Source organism: Danio aesculapii, chromosome 4 (genome assembly GCF_903798145.1).
Source record: "Danio aesculapii chromosome 4, fDanAes4.1, whole genome shotgun sequence".
NCBI lineage: Eukaryota > Metazoa > Chordata > Actinopteri > Cypriniformes > Danionidae > Danio > Danio aesculapii.
Window position 1 is genome coordinate 17,772,341 of NC_079438.1, and position 17,942 is coordinate 17,790,282.

The 17,942-nt window shown below is 38.6% G+C and overlaps 1 protein-coding gene and 1 non-coding gene across 2 annotated transcripts; one reads left to right on the top strand and one right to left on the bottom strand.

Annotated features, from left to right (window-relative positions):
* The first annotated feature begins 4,057 nt into the window (after positions 1-4,057).
* Positions 4,058-4,176, top strand: LOC130223953 (5S ribosomal RNA). Its single transcript, XR_008837060.1, has one exon. It is a non-coding gene; the product is annotated as a 5S ribosomal RNA (ribosomal RNA).
* Positions 4,177-6,805: 2,629 nt separating this feature from the next.
* On the bottom strand, positions 6,806-17,629 carry LOC130222134 (gastrula zinc finger protein XlCGF8.2DB-like). The gene is made up of 3 exons (XM_056454764.1): positions 17,549-17,629; positions 15,311-15,433; positions 6,806-9,118 (listed from the first exon to the last, which is right to left on the bottom strand). The coding sequence occupies exons 2-3, from the start codon at positions 15,363-15,365 to the stop codon at positions 8,070-8,072; spliced, it is 1,104 nt and encodes a 367-aa protein (XP_056310739.1). The 5' UTR covers positions 15,366-15,433; positions 17,549-17,629; the 3' UTR covers positions 6,806-8,069.
* Between the last annotated feature and the right edge of the window lie 313 nt (positions 17,630-17,942).

The window sequence follows — 17,942 nt, forward strand, 5'->3', positions numbered from 1 at the left end:
AAGTTACATGATTATGTAATGAAATGCATCTTTTTTATATAATTTATTTGTCTCTCCTGCAATACATTATGCAACGACTCCACAATCGACTGGTTCGTGCTGTAGAAAGACAGCCACTAAACACAGATTATATACAGTTTATTTGTAGACAGGAAATGGTGCATATCAGTGCCTTGGCTGAATTGATACATGTTCCAGAGGATGTCATCTCAGCCCTTAGCAATCTAAACATTCTCCTACAGCATTTAAGGAATGTGGAGGAAGTGTCCGTCTCAGTAGAGCTGAAACAAAACAAGGACATGGACGTCCGAGAGTTTCAGTGTCAGCTGCCCACCTTACACATCTAATAGAACTTAGACTGCCTGTCAAATCTATTGCCAATCTTCTTGGTGTGTCCCGTGCAACCATATTCAGGAGGATGGCAGAAAATGGTTTGTCTGTGAGAGGTTTGTACAGCACATGTACAGATGAAGAGCTTGATGCCCTTGTAACAGGGATTAAGAACTCCATGCCAGACTGCTGGATATCGTATGGTTCGAGGGGGCTCTACCTCCTTCTCAGGGGCACCTTGTACAGTGGATAGGGTGTGTTCATCCATGCATCGTGTAGACAGTGTTGGTGTTCTCTCTAGGATGGCAAACCTGAGATGTATTGCTAGTAGAAGTTACTCTGTTCCTTACCCGAAGTACATGGTGCACATTGACACCAACCATAAACTCATAAGGTATGTCTGCAAGCCATCTATAACATTTCAGTTTAGTAAAAAGTAAAAGTGGTTGAAATAACATTGCTAAGATTAATTTAACATGATCAAATTATATTATTACTTATTTTACTTTTTTATTTTGAAATATTATATTCTTTTGTATAACAGGTACAACATTGTCATCTTGGGGGAACAGATGGTTATTCCAGAAAGGTAAACTTTATTGTTTAGTAAGGTTTAGACTAAGCATGTTGTGCTAAAATCTTATTGTCATTATTTCGTAGGGTATGTGCACTAAAGTTTTTAATATATCTATCCTTATGACTGTATGCCGTCCCATAAAGTTGTTTGGTAAAATTTGGCTCATTGAATGCAATAGAACATGCTTTGCTTTACTGTAAAATTTTAATTGAAAACAAACACTTCAAATCAATGTGACATACAATTGTCATTTATCATTTAACATTGTAATCTATAGATGGCAGCAGAAAACCAGTCATTGGCTCATTCCACTCAATTTAGTGCTTTGGTTTTTAAACTTACAAACTCATGTAATTAATCATGCAGTATTTTCAAAGATAAACATATATAGAAGTTAATAAACTAATAAAAAAAACTATAAAAAGCCATTACTTTGTTTTTACTTTTTTTACAAAGTAATGTTTTTTACAGTTGACACATTGATTACAATATAACCTGATTTTTTAATGTGTAATGTTACCGAAGGTCGGCCAGGTGGTTACATCTTTGCTTGAAATCTTGTAGTTGTTGCATGCAACTATACCTGTAAGTTTTTGTTACTGAACTAATCTCTCATACTGTGCAATTTCAATTACATTTTACAGATTATGTACCTAAGGGTTGCAAACAATAACCGCTCAGACACACATTTGGCCTTTTTCAATGAGGCTGTGGAGACACGGATTTCCAAAAAGGTATTATTGAGTTGTAATCTCCACCCCCCCCCCCCTCTTTTTTTTACTTTATTACTACTTCCCTACTGAAAAATCCAGCTTAAACCAGCCTAGGCTGGTTGGCTGGTTTTAGCTGGTTGACCAGCCTGGTTTTAGAGGGGTTTTGGCGATTTCCAGGCTGGTTTCCAGCCATTTCCAGCCTGGTCTTAGCTGGTCAGGCTGGAAAATGACCAGCTAAAACCAGCTTGATCACCTAGCCAGGCTGGGAGCCCAGCCAAAACCAGCTATGTCTATCTTAAACCAGGCTGGTCAAGCTGGTTTTAGCTGGATTTAGCTGGTCATTTTCCAGCCTGACCAGCTAAGACCTGCTGAAAAAGGCTGGTAACCAGCCTGGAAATGTCCAAAACCCCTCTAAAACCAGGCTGGTCAACCAGCTAAAACCAGCCAACCAGCCTAGGCTGATTTAAGCTGTTTTTTTCAGCAGGGTTGCTTAAGTAGTCCATAAATAAAAATTTTAATAAGTAAATTGTAATTGCAAACCAGCATAATGGGTCATGTTTTTGTTGCAGAGTAAGAGGTGATCATGGAGGAGAAAACGTGGGCATAGCAGAACTGATGTTTTCAGTACGTGGAACAGATGAAAACAGTTTCATTGCTGGGAAAAGTGTCCACAATCAAAGGTTATTTCAGTTCATAGTGTTATGTTTATTTATCATTTAATTACCTACAGTCCTCTGCTCTACCAACTGAGCTATCGAAGGCTTATAAGACTCCCCTACAAGCCCACCCCCTTAAGGTTGCTGCAGTCCGACTGCTGGCCAAAAACGCTCAAGGCTTCCCATACCGGGAGTCGAACTGGTGAAAACCAGGAATCCTGACCGCTAGACCATATGGGAGTTGCCACTTGTGATGGCAGTCTTGGCACAAACTTCAGATCTTTCTGATCATGCGCACTTCACTGTCCCTCTTGCACAAGTACCACTCCTACATTTACGCACTCTCTCATACACAGTCTCATGGTTTCCGTAAGCAAGAATCCTCTGATCCATAGTCATAAGCGTTATCCTTTGTGCCACTGGCACTCTGTTCAGCACCTTGTTAGCACATTGTTTGAAACAAGGACAAGGCTCTGTCAACCTGGAGTTCCGTCACCACACATTCTGCTTTGTTTAATGGCAAGACGTTGTGTGGATGGGATACTCTTACAGGATATCTGACAGTCCCTCCATAGAAAACCTGAGATCCAGGGTCGAGACTCTCTTCTCTCCAAGAGGAGATTAAAAGCCATAGTTTTTATTCATGTTTTATCAGAGCACTTAGGTATTGCTGCAGCTCAGAGACTTACAAGTGGAAGAGATTACGCTGCAAGTTGGCTGGGTGACTTCTAAGTGGTATGGACTTTTGCAACAAGTAGGTTGGGTTTACGTTTGGTGTAGCTGTAGTAGACGTTATTAAAAAACTGCAGTTTGGGCATCCTTTGAAACCAGGAGAGCACCCCACGGGCTCTGTGCTGGCGGCCCCTTAAACTCGACTCACTCCAGAGTGGAACTGAACAGCTCCCTTGGGAGGCGAAAGGCGACCGCAGTGCACTGGCTGTCAGCAAAGCAAAAAGACCAAAACAAGCAAGCCAGGAGTCGAATCTAGAGTCTTCTGATCCATAGTCAGACGCATTATCCACTGCACCAATGGCCCTATCTCCTTATCTTGTCATCATTAGCTTGTTGCTTGTAATAAGGACACAGCTCTGTCAATACGGAGTTCATTCAACGCATGCTGTGCTTTGTTATTATGGCAAGTTGTGGTGTCGATAGAAGCATGTGACAGTCCCTCCATAGAAGAACTGTGATCCAGGGTCTGAGACTTTCTCCTCTCCAGGAGGAGGTTACAAGCATTGGATTTATTTTTGTCAGAGCAGCTGCAGCATACTTGTGTGGAGACCCACAGCAAGGCTTGAGGGCAAGTTTCTGCTCTCCCTTCCCTGGTGGTCTAGTGGTTAGGATTCGGTGCTCTCATTGCTGTGGACTGGGTTTGATTCCCGGTTAGTTCTTGGATGAGAGACCACCTGGGATTACCAGGTGCTTTAAGCTTTTTGAATTCCTTCATTTGGCAGCTGATACACTTCCCAAAATACGAAAAAAAAAAAAAAAAACAAAACTCTGAATTCCTCTCTGATCTCTGGAACCAGCTAAGTCATTGTACCCACTTCCCCTGATTCCATTCGGGGGAAGTGAGTACCCTGACTTGGCTGGTTTAACCTAGCAAGAGCTGTCGGTGCCCCGGAGCAGAAACCGAAAAAAAAAACAAAAAAAAAAACTGGTAAACTATTGAGGGGTCAAGGGCTTTGTTTTTGTCGGTGCTGTGTCAAGGCAAGCTGAGCTGCGCTCGGCTCCTGGTGTTGCACCTATTTTTAAATAGCCAACTCTTGACGGCTGCTCTTGCTTACGGCCATACCACCCTGGCAATACCTGATCTCATCTGAACTTGGAAGCAAAGCAGGGTTGGGCCTGGTTAGTACTTGATTGGGAGACCGCCTGGGAATACCAGGTGCTGTAAGCTTTCTGAATTCCTTCATTTGGCATCTAATACACTTCCCCCGTGTCACAGGTCTGCTGCTGGTGTCTTTTCTCGCATTCATCTTATTTGGGAGGGGTGCGACAAAAAAAAACACAGGTAAACAATTGAGGGGACAAGGGCATTGTTTCTGTCGGTGCTGTGTCAATGCAAGCTGAGCTGCGCTCGGCTCCTGGTGCTGCGCCTCTTTTCAAATAGCCAACTCTTGACGTCTGCTCTCGCTTATGGCCATACCACCCTGCTATTTAAAATTAAGATCTAAAAGTGGCTTAAACATTGAACTGGTTCTAAAACGACAGAAAATAAGAAGAGAAGAGATTAAAGAAAGAATGGAAAGGAAAAAATTTCAAAAAGGATATGCAAGAAACATTTGTTTAAGTGACAGTGACTCAGAATGAATGGTGGTTATTGGTTTATCCAATAATTATCCTAATGAGTAATGTATGTGTGGTATCACTGAATGTAAGAGGATTGTCAAAATGTGAAAAGTTTGAAAGATTAACATGTTTGACAAAAAAGTGTGATATATTATGTTTACAAGAGACAAAGTGGGAAGATGAGATTAAAAATAAAATGAGAAAATTGTGGAATGGTGAAATATTTAGTAATGGAGATACAGAAAGGAAAAGAGGGGTAGCAATTTTGATGCAAAGAGGGATTTTTGAAAAAGTAGAATTAGACTATAAAGACACAAATGGAAGAATTATAATTGTAAAAGTTATGTATAATGGGAAAAGTTCTTTTTCACATTTACATTTAGTCATTTAGCAGACTTACAATTAAGGACAAGGAAGCAATTTACACAACTATAAGAGCAGCAGTGAACAAGTGCTATAGACAAGTATCAGTGTGAAAAAGTCTAAGCAAAGCATTAGAAATTTTTTTTTATTTATTAATTTTTTTTTTTGAGAGAGTACAGTCAGTGGTATAGCCAGAGAGGAAAGTGGAGACTAAATAGTTGAGTTTTTATTTGTTTCTTGAAGACAGCAAGTGACTCTGCTGTTCTGATGTAGTTAGGGAGTTCATTCCACCAACTGGGCAGATTGAATGCGAGAGTTCGGGAAAGTGATTTCTTCCCTCTTTGGGATGGAACAACGAGGCGACGTTCATTCACAGAATGCAAGTTTCTGGAGGGCACATAAATTTGCATAAGTGAGAGCAGATAAGAAGGAGCAAAGTCAGAGGTCGCTTTGTAAGCAAACATCAGAGCTTTGAATTTAATGCGAGCAGCAACTGGCAGCCAGTGCAAACGAGTGAGTAGCGGAGTGACATGTGCTCTTTTGGGTTCATCAAAGACCACTCGTGCTGCTGCATTCTAAAGCAGCTGAAGAGGTTTGATAGAATTAGCTGGAAGCCCGGCTAGTAGAGAGTTGCAATAATCCAGTTTGGAGAGAACAAGAGCTTGAACAATAAGTTGAGCTGCATGTTCAGATATGAAGGGTCGGACCTTTCTGATGTTATAGAGTGCGAATCTGCAAGATTGAGCAGTTCTAGACATGTGGTCAGAGAAGTTTAGTTGGTCATCAATCGTTACTCCAAGGCTTTTTACCATTTTGGATGCAGTAATGGTTGCCCCATCCATCTGGATTGAAAAGTTATGGTGTAGAGTCGGGTTGGCAGTAATTTCAAGCATTTCCGTGTTCGCGAGGTTAAGCTGAAGATGATGATCTTTCATTCAGTGTGAAATGTCTGACAGGCAGGCTGAGATGCAAGCTGGAACCGAGGGATCATCAGGGTGAAAAGAGAGGTATAGCTGGGTGTCATCAGCATAGCAGTTGTAGAAAAATCCATGTTTCTGGATGACTGGTCCTAAAGATGTCGTGTAGATGGACAAGAGAAGTGGCCCAAGAACAGAGCCCCGAGGTACCTCTCCTGGACACCTCTCCCCTCCGAGACACCCTGAATGACCTGTCAGAGAGGTAAGATCTGAACCATTGAATAACAGTGCCTGCAACGCCCAGTGACTCAAGCGTAGATATCAGGATCTGGTGGTTTACAGTGTCAAAAGCAGCTGATAAATCCAGCAAGAAGAGGACAGATGATTTAGAGTCTGCTTTAGCCAGTCTGAGATCCTCCACGACCGAGAGCAGGGCAGTCTCAGTTGAGTGGCCTTTCTTAAAGCCAGATTGCTTGTTGTCCATGAGGTTGTTTTGAGTAAGAAAGCCCAGGACTTGATTGAACACTACTTTCTCCAAAATTTTGGCCATGAATGGAAGCAGGGATACCGGTCGGTAGTTTTCAAGTAGCGTTTGATCCAGGTTGGGTTTCTTTAGCAGTGGGGTTACCCTAGCCTGCTTAAATGAAGTAGCTGCTGAGTGTGACATGGCAGGGAAACAGCACCTGTAAGACCGAAACCATGGTGCTTGACTGGAAAAAGGTGGCCATCTCCAGTTTGGAGGAGAGTCCTTACCCCAAATGGAGTTCAAGTATCTGCGTTTTTTTTTTTTTTTCATGAGGAACAGAATGTGAGATTAAAAGATGGATCGGTGCAGCAGAATTGCAGCTGATGTGATTGTCTGTTGTGGTGAAGGAGCTGAGACGAAAGGCAATGTTCTCAATTTGCCACTCAATCTAGGTTCCTACTCTCACCTATGGTCATGACTGAAAGGACAAGGTCTCGGATACAACCGGACACATTTTACAAAGTGTTATGACCCGCTCGTTTGAGTCGCACCATAAAATAGAGATGAGCCAACAAAATAGCCTGATTGCAAATTATTTATTATAAAATGTAACTCATAGAACAATCAAAGCAACCAACAAATGTCTAGAGATAATAATGAAGATAAAGAACTTAGAATATAATCACAACAACACTTTAACTACATGATATAAGTATTGCGAAAAAAAACATAAGGTTAAAAAGTCAATGAGATGGCAGGTCTTGACATAAGGAATCCCGAGTAGCCACAGCATTCTGGGGTAGCTAGCACAACAACTTTTATATGCCCATTGATAAGTAATGCCACATCCAACCAGGATTTCCCACATACTCCAATCTGGATTTCTCATTCAGGGAGTCAAACAGAGAACATCACCCAAAACAACACTAGTTACATGAATACACTGGAGAGTGGAGTACAGATGTATCCGCACCTGTACAATCACTTACAAAGAGATTTCAAGCCACAGTGTTTATGAAACTGTTCTTCTTTCAGCCGCCATCATTGTGTTTATGGTAAACGCGACACATTTACAACCCCACCTTCTGCAGTATAGGAGTGTTGGAAAATAGTATACAGTCACTCAGACTTTTCAAACATTATTCAGACATGAAACATCATGTGCACATGAGAAAATGTTTTGCTGCATTCATGTCATGTGTGCAACTTTTTGTTAATGTGTTTCTTAAGCTGCGCCGAATGAGCGAAACTCTTTAGACACTGATCAGATCTGTATGGTTTCTCTCCAGTGAGAATCGTCTGGTGTGGTTTTAATTTTGGCGCTGTAATAAAAGTCTTCTCATACTCAAGCACATATTCTCTTTCACACCAGTGTGGATCTTCATGTGTTTATTAAGGTTTGATGAGTTGCTGAAACTCATACCACACCGAAGCTGCGGTCACTCGAGTTTGAGCATGCAAAATTCTGTTGTACAGCGCTGCAAAAAGGGGCGGGATTAAACAAGACGATTAGATATTAAAAAAGTGAGCAATTGGTCCATATTTTAAATTTCTGTTCAGAGAGGTCATGTTTTGATCTTCGACTGGTCTCACACAGTCAAGTTATGTGATTTTGCATGTCAGAGTTCACCAAGCTTGAACTTTGCAAGGCAATGAACTGCGAAACTTGATGCCCGAACTTGCATTTCTGGTCTGATGCATTCGCATGCGTATGAATGAAAGTCTATGGGGAGAAAAGTCCAGTGTGACCGCGGCTTAAGTGCATGTGAATGGTTTCTCTCCAGTGTGGATCTTCATGTGTTTATTAAGGTGTGATGAGCAGTTAAATCTCTTCCTACACTGAGTGCATGTAAATGGTTTCTCTCCAGCGTGGATCCTCATATGGTGATTAAGGGATGACCATTGGCTAAAACTCTTCACACACTGAGTGCATGTGAATGGTTTCTCTCCAGTGTGGATCCTTATGTGGTGACTGAGGGATGAGGATTGGCTGAAACTCTTCCCACACTGAGTGCATGAGAATGGTTTCTCTCCAGTGTGGATCCTCATGTGCTTATTAAGGTCTGATGAGCTGTTAAAACTATTCCCACACTGAGTGCATGAGAATGGTTTCTCTCCAGTGTGGATTCTCATGTGCTGAATAAGGTGTGATGAGCTGTTAAAACTCTTCCCACACTGAGTGCATGTGAATGGTTTCTCTCCACTGTGGATCATCATGTGTTGATTAAGGGATGATGATCGGCTGAAACTCTTCCCACACTGAGTGCATGTGAATGGTTTCTCTCCAGTGTGGTTCCACATGTGTTTATTAAGGTGCGATGAGCAGTTAAAACTCTTCCTACACTGAGTGCAAGTGAATGGTTTCTCTCCAGTGTGGTTCCTCATGTGTAGATTAAGGGATGATGATATCCTGAAACTCTTTCCACACTGAGTGCATGTGAATGGTTTCTCTCCAGTGTGGATCCTCATGTGCTGATTAAGGTATGATAAGCGGATGAAACTCTTCCCACACTGAGTGCAAGTGAATGGTTTCTCTCCAGTGTGGATCCTCATGTGTTGATTAAGGTTTGAGGTTTGGCTGAAACTCTTCCCACAATGAGTGCATGTGAATGGTTTCTCTCCAGTGTGGATCCTCATGTGAATTTTAAGTTTGCTTTTGTCTGCCAAACTCTTTCCACACTGAGTGCAGGTGAAACGATTCTTGTCTCTCCTTTTCAAAAAAACATCAGTCTGTAAATTAGTTTTTTCCTCAATTTTGACAAGATGTTCCTCCTCTTTACTCCCCTCATTCTCTTCAATTAGGTCTGAAATAAAAAAATAAAACATTATTTTCATTAAGACTCATCAAAAGCTGAAAATTGAAAAGACACTGAAAACATCGGCTACACACACTGTAATTTTGATGCACATTAAATGTAAATTAAATCAGATCATTTTTTGTTTAGTCCATCAACATGTACACATTAAAGCAGATTCAATTCAATTCATCTTTATTTATCTAGTGCTTTTACAATGTAAATTGTGTCAAAGCCACTTAACATACAAGTTATAGTAAATTGAAACAGTCAGTCCAGTTTTCAGAGTTTTTTACATAATTGATCATAAAAGTCCTTTTGGTCATATTGATAAGACACAGATTTGAAAGCTGTAAATGGCCTATTTTTATTCATATGTATTCAAAATTACAACAAAATGTCTTTCTAAAATTTGTAAAGCAGACAGGGAATACTTGTTCATTCTGTGTCTGACTGGTAAACGCATCAGAAAAAAAGTTCTGGGGTAACAGCTCTGAACAACCAGCTGAATATTTTCCTCACAGACATGAGACATACTGTACAGCATCTGCATAAAGGCTGGAATGTTCACCTTTCTCCTTGTGTGCTGTTGGGTCATTTTCATCCATTGTGGGGTGATTTTGAGGCTTAATTTAGCCAAAACCTTGTCTGTGTTTCAGCAAACGGACTGATATTTGGGAATATTTTATTTTGACATATTCTGTGAAAATGCTTTGAAATAAAAAAAAAAACCTCCATACACTCTGGGTAAATTTACTCCCTTTTCGTTATATTCATGGCTGTTTTTTCTCCATTGGCCTATATTATAACAACCTTTTTTTTATTGCAAAGCCATGACAGCATATAATCATGCATTTATGATTGTTGGTGTTTTCTGTGACGACCGTCAACATTGTTTAATTGGTCTCCACCCATAAGACGGCAAAAAGGAAATGGGTGAGAGGAAACACTGAAACCGATATTCCTTTCCAGTTATCGGTGTTTTGTTTTCATGGAGTGTCAGTGCACTTTACTGACGCATTTCTAAAAACTAGACACTTAACAGATTTAGTTGATGTATTGATCTTATCTGTACGATCAAAACTGAAAGTGTAATTTAAGTTCTTTTTGGCGTTATGAGGAGAAGACGCATCAAAACGCGTATACGCAGTCTTTGACCCCTGGGGGTTAAACACCTACATGTATGACGCAGTTAATGACGTTATGCAAGAGTCTAATTGTTGTTGTTCTGAGATTATATGTAGAGCAGTATACAAACTTTTGGCGAGTGTTAAAGCTGGCCTCTGCTGATGTAACTGCAAAGTATCTACAGTAAACTTTCTTTTAATTGAATCTCTGACTCCTGCTTAGATCTGATAGACTGGTCTTGGGTTAAAATTGTTGGTCCCCCTACAAAGTGTATTTATGCACGCACACTATAATCTGCTGTTTTACTCCACTGAACTCCATATAAAAAGACAGAAACTTTTTTGAACAGGCCTATCTAAAGGGTTAATGCTGCCAACTGATGATCAACAGTAAAAATTACACATTTTACCTCTTCCCAACAGGGAAAACACCAACAATCTAGAATGCATGATTATTTGGTGTCATGGCTTTGCGGTTAAAAAAATGTGGTTGTAATGGAAGTAAATGGGTCAAAAGCAGCCAAGAACATAATGAAAGGGTATAGGGCTGCACAATTAATCATATTATTATCATGATAACGATATTTGTGGTCCACAATCAATAATTAAATATCATCATGATTTTACAGTATAAACACCAAGCCATTATTTTAATGAGTGGAGTTTACGGATTATACTGCAACACAAGCATGATGTGACTGTGACTAGATTGCAAGTGTTTTTTTCAAGGAATGTAATGTTGATCAGGTAGCCTTTTCTCCTGTTCAGTCCAAACTTCCCAAGGTAACACAGCAAACCTTATTAACCACCTTAAAAGCCAACACAAAGTGGCTGTCATCAGTAGGTTAATGAGCTCAGGAGAATTCTGCTTTGCATGTTTCTTTGCATTACTAACATCACTAAAACAGACAACATTTAGACAGAAGACACTATCCAATTGTTTCAATGTTAAAACAAAAACAAAACAAAACAAAAAAAAGTCATTGTGGCCCTGTTCACACGGGTATTCAGGTTAGTTTTCATCAATCTGACGTAGGGCTGTGACGGTAACGGATTTTCTGTTACCGCGGTGATGAAGCAAGAAATCATGCGGTATGTCGGTTAACCGCGCATACCGCATATACACAGTGTTTCCTCTAGGATTTTTTCCAGCTGTGGCGGCAGGCCTTTTTTACACAGATCTACTAACTACCTGTGGCGTTACTTCAATGACAAATGTCGTGCAGTATTAAAAGTCGAGATCGCATTTATATAATAGCCTACAGCAAGCGGATCTCTTTGCTTACGCGCCAATTTTTTCTGCTCGTGCACAAAACTTCTTGCCTCCCCCTCAAATACAAGCCTCTTTAAGAGCACGCAGATCTTCTTGTGCACCCTCAAATAAATGCTGCTGAAGTGCGATTTAGTGCGTTTATGTAACGAGTATGTCTCCAGCCTTTATTAGATTTTCTAGGAATATTTATGAATGCCTCCGGTTTTAATGCGTCCTGAAATAAAGTGAAACGGCTATACGTCGTGTTTGCTGGCCTCAGGCATCACGCACCTGTCACAGTCAGTCAGTCAGCACGTAACCTTAAAGGGTTAAACAAATGACGCACAGCACTACTACGGTTAAAGAAAAGTTTGCGCTGCTATAATTCACTTACCCTTTAATAGACTTTGGTGTGATTATCACCTGCTATTAAAATAATAAAATGTTTTGAATGAGAAGCTGTAATGTAGCCGTGGCGAGATGAATCCTAGCGTGGCGCCCCGCCATGGAAGAATGAATGTAGCGGAAACCATGATATATAAATATAAATATAAAATCGCTCAACAGAAAAGAAGCATTTTTAACGCACTGCTGTAATTTCTATATCCCAATCCCTTTATCAACATTTTTATACAAGTCATTATTTTAAAGATTATGACTTGAGAATATGATTTTACCTCAGCGCTGCACTTTTCTCCTTCGCCCTCGCGCTGAGTTCAGGTGACGGAGTGTTGTGAAGTAGTTAAACTATCAAACTGGCACAGGAATATCAGTATATTAATATAGGATTTTTAATAAACTCTCTTATATCTGCTGGTGCTGTTATTAACACGCAGATCTCGGTTATGCTGGTGCAGCCGTTGACACGTGGTTCAGGTAATCAAAAAGCCAGCTCGCCTACATGATTTTTAATTATGGGTGGATCGCAGGTGGAGAAGTTCAATCATTGGTTATGCAGACCACTTTGCCTAAAATATCAAAAAGTTCAAACGCTTTGATTAAACTAAAGCGAAACTGACCGTAAAGAGTGATAATAAAGGCTGCTTTTTTATTTTGGATCATACAGTTACCAAAGATTCAGTATTCGAAACTGAATATTTCACTTTTATTTTATTTATATTACGATTGTTTTTAACAGACCAGTTTGTGTTTTGGCTGCGCCATATAGCGGACCCTGAGGCACATCACTTCACCTCAAAGTTTATTAGTTATAGTTTATTTTATAAATAACTGACCGGCAAAAACCAAGATACAAATTGTACAAAACTAAATTCGTTCAAACAATATTTTTCTTCCGACGAAAATATATGAATTGTATATTTTTGTGCATCTCCATCCGCTACACAACTGCAGTGTTTGTTTCGCTCCACGTGAAAAAAGGATTTAATTAATGCTCCACTGTATTTGCTGCTACACAAACCCCTGTGATATATTAGCTACATATTTTTATAAATGTCTTTACACAAAATTATTATATGCTATAGCCTACTTTGAGTCAAAATATATGCGATTGTTGACTCATCACCGTGGTCGCAACTCGAGCTTCTGTTCTGTAAAAAAAGACCTACATTTAACCAGCTTTTTAGCAAAGCCTATATTAATATACTGATATTCCTGTGCCAGTTTGATAGTTTAACTACTTCACAACACTCCGTCACCTGAACTCAGCGCGAGGGAGAAGGAGAAATGTGCAGCGCTGAGGTAAAATCATATTCTCAAGTCATAATCTTTAAAATAATGACTTGTATTAAAAATGTTAATAAAGGGATTGGGATATAGAAATTACAGCAGTGCGTTAAAAATGTTTATTTTCTGTGGAGCGATTGATTTGAGTAAATAGGCCTGCTTTATTAAAATAAGCTTAAAATAAAAACAGCCTATGCTGGTTATTAAAAATGATTCAGTCAGTGTTTTCGTTTTGTAATCTAAATTTGTAATTTAAGTGGAAAATACTTAGGGCAGGCATTTTATTTAGTTTATTCTGTTTTTCTATACGATCCTGAAAGATTCACAAGCAAAAATAAATAATAAACTAAAATGGGCGGTGATGACGGTAATAACCACATCACCGCGGTTGACATCTCATTATGGCAGTAAGGCGGTGATGCGGTTATCGTCACACCCCTAATCTGAAGCAACTTTTTCTTATTTACAAGAAAAGGAAATGCAATTAAAAGTTTCAATTAATTCAATTTATAAAAAGACTAGCCTGTTTTATGGATTAAATAATGAAATGGATAACTAAGTTCCTTTATTTCCGATTAGACCATGCACTTTATTCTGTTTTACAGTTTTTATTTATTTTATTTTTTTTTTAAATAACTTCAGAAATCAGGAATTGATCGTGCACGCAAAAAAAACACAATCATCTAACACATGCATCACTCTCATGCCACGCTTTCAAAGATAAATTCGCATATGAGTGCTGCTTTGAAAAGAATTAAATTATTAAAAAGCACTATTAAAGACTATACACATAAAATAAAACATTCAAAAAGGTGTATCTTATGAAAAAAAACACCAATTGACGGGCGCTGCTTTCAGTTTTTAAAGAATCAAGCAGATTAAAAAAAATAATAATCTAATTTGCAAAAGAGAAATGACAAAAATTTTGCAAGAGAAAAAGATTAAACATATCAGGACAGTTAAAAGAACATTCTACTTTATATATTCTTTTGACTCCAATACAACAGCTAAGATTATGAATGACGGAGTGTAAAGCCGTGTCTCCTGCGTGCTTCAGCAGAGCGTCCCGCTGTTTATAAATGAGGAGACTGAGAAAATACGCAGTTTAGTTTCACCTCAAGATATTGAAATTAAAAATTAACACTGAACTGCTCATCACGCTCAAAAAGTTAAACTAAAATGCACAATTGTTGTTAGCCACAGGAAGCACAACAAACCGAACACGCCATTCTTTTAATTCGATATTCGTGAAGTATGTGAACCAATCGCAGATGCTTTGTCATGTTGGTCGCGACACTCTGTTTTATAACTTATTAGTTTATGTCAATAATTACACTTAGCTTTGCCATCGTTCTTCACCACATGTAGCCACGGTTTTGAGCACATCCTGCGGTCCATCTCTAAACAAATGTTTAGATTGTTATTGAAGGTGCTCTCCAGCGGCGAAGTTCCTGGCAGAGTAGCAGGTGAAAAAATGTGCATGCAGAAATTGGACAAGAGGAATCAAAATTTTAATTATATAACAAGTAACTTAGTATCTAATCCCTGCCCAGTTTTATTACAAGTTGTTTTTTAATAGTTGTGACTTTAATCGTTTGGATTAAATTACCCTTAAAATCATGCTCATTTAAGGCATCATTTTCAGCAAATTATTGTTATAATAAAATAAATGAAGTAGCCTACCCAGTATAAAATAACAGTAGCAGACCTACCTTTATAGCTACAGCTCGGCAAAGTCAGCATGGGTATAAAAACAGGTGGTTTTATTCCTGATGAGAATATTTATTGTTGTCAGACTTTACTTTCACATAAATACACCTGCGTGTGTGTGTGTGTAAACTCGCTTTCAGAAAGGAGAGACAGAAACCGCCTACTGCTGTGGGACTGCCTCTGATAAAAAAACAAACAAAAAAAAACTCTTAAATAAAGAAAAGAGGTAGAGAAAGCCCAGCTGATATTGCTTTACTGATCCTGTGGGAAAGCAATAATGAACCGGTTCAATATTTCTGGATAATGTGTTGAAAAACTAAGTTTTGACCAAACTTAAACCTAAAAGCTTCATGGCTTTGGAAAAAACATTCGGGGCTGAAGCTCAACAACCCCCCGCGCCACCCCCGATCAGAAATAAACACCAACCTATTTGATGTTCAGAGTCTTCATTTTTAATTTTGCAGGGTTCTGGATCACTCATGTTCTTGCTGTCCTTCAATAAACTCTTCACTGGAGCCTGATGGGAATATTCCAGTATTTATAGCTTCACTGGAGGAGGAGGAGACAATTATTCAGATTACATGCTGCTTGCATATTTATATTTTAATGCCATATCAGCAGCTGGCTAGGGCTGCACGATTAATTGAAAAATGATCACGATCTCGATTCGACCCTACACACGATCCTAATTCAGCTTTTTCTACGATTCAGCCAATTATCGGTCAGGAGAGAAGAAAAGGCGGCCGCAGAAGTCTTCACAGCAACATTGATACCTTTAAATGGCATTAAAAGTGTCACATACTGTATTTATAAGGTATAATTCACCCAAAATGTCATTTCTGTCTTTAAGTAACGATGTATTTACGGTTGCGAAATCGCACGTGAGCTGATGCACTGTTTGTTTACTGTTGAGAACGCGCGCGTGCACGCAAATGACACCTATTTTAGTGAACACAACCTGCATATGCTGTGAATAACAGGTAATAAAGTTGTAAATAATGTTCAGTTCGTTGCACATAGCGATCGTTTGAGGGCCATGCGTGAGGTTTGATTTTCATGTATGTGTGTTTTTCCTCAGTGACAGCAGCCATGAGCCGCACTAGGAAGTGAAAGTGAAACCTGTGCGCACATCATTTAAATGATCATATCGCATTTTAGAGTTATGATTACGACAAGCATTTGATGTGTTTTTTTTTTTTTGATAGCGAACACAAAGTGTTGTGCATGAAAATAAATGTTTTACAGTGTCAGTATAACAACCCTAGCCTATATATAACGGAAATATAATGGTCTAATAATGGTTTCAATGACAGATGACAGGCACATGTCTTAAACGTAATAAATTAACTTCAGAATTATGAATAGTTATATTCTGATGTCACCATTTTACTGTGAATTTACAAACAGGACATATTGAAAGTCTGTTCAAGTCCACCATAATACAAAATTTAGCATTTTAAGCAACAGTAGACCTACACATAGGACTAATATTATTATTGTTGTTTTACTATATGTTTGAGAATTAACAATAATAATAGGCTAATCATATTAACCTTTATTTTACATTTACAAAATCGTGAGAAAGAATCGTGATCTTGATTTTCAGAAAAAAAAAAAAAATTGTGATTCACATTTTTGCCAGTATCGTGCAGCCCTCACACTGGCTATATATTCACGGCAACTTGTATTCAATATTCATTATACAACTGACAATCATAACGGTTTCTAAAACATCATTAATTGTTTCTTTAAAACACACAAATAACAACAACACTGTCCTATAAGCTCTTTCAGTCTGATCAATGATAAAAATAAATTCCTCCAGAAAACACATTCTTAAACATTTGCCTTAAAATATTTCCTGAAAAAAACATTCTCTAATATCATATTTTAATATACATTCTATTAAAATGTTTTACGATCAAAATATTCCCACACAAGTTACACAAAGGTTTTTCTTCCCTGTTCAATAAATGTGTGCAAGACTTGAGTAACTGATTCTACATCTTGTGTGTGCAGCATGATCATGTCTCTGAATGCTTACATTTATCTAGTTTTGACCAGATTTGGTAATGTTAGCAATAGAGGTAAAGTTGGTTTTATATTCACACATTCTGACTTTCCCCTTAATAATGTAATTTCATAAAAGTATTATTTGCAAACTCTAAATAGCGAAATCATATTAGCAGCCAATGACTATCAAAGTTTGTTTACAGTCAAATAAACAGTGATAATGTTTTCAAGTCACACTTGCATGCTAATTCAGATCGATTATTTAAAGTAACAGTAAACAATATAGAGACTGCTAAATGAATGAATGTGCGAATATAAAACCAACTTTACCTCTTTACGTTATCAATACATGAAAAAAGGAAATTTAAACCTGTTTAAAAAAAGTTATAAGACCTACAACACAATATTTCGGTAAATTTAAGACTTTTTAAGGCCTAAAATTTGGATTTTGAGATTTAAAACTTTTTAAGACCCTGCAGAAACTGTAGATAACCAGTGAGTAAGGCATTACAGAAGTGTTTACAGCGTAGCATCGAGCTAAAAACAAGAGAGTATATTAGCATTAAGCACATATGTGAAAACAGTTCAACCCGCAAGATAATTGCAGCAAATCTGCGAACGCTGCAAAGGTCAGATATAATACACACTTACTTTGAATAGACGCACAACACCCGTAGTGGAATTAAAAGAATTAAACAGCAAACAGCAAAGCTCTGCACTCTCCACTCTCTGCCTCAGACTGAGCGCCATAGGCGGGATGTTTGCCTGCACGCTGATCAGCGAAAGCTGATTGGCTGTCTTTTTGTGGCTCAGAGAAAGCTGATTGGCTGCTTGTAGGCGCTCGGCGAAAATTGATTGGCTGCCTATTTCTCAATCATTCTCTTGACAACAGAGGGAAACATTTGTGGACAGAAGATTCCTTCTTTTTCAGTCTCTTCAGAGGAATATAACATTGTTTCTGTGCAATGCCCGATTGTATAATACCTTCAGTCAAGCCTGGCCCTAAAGTTTTTTTTTTTTTTTTACATTATTTTATATTTGACTG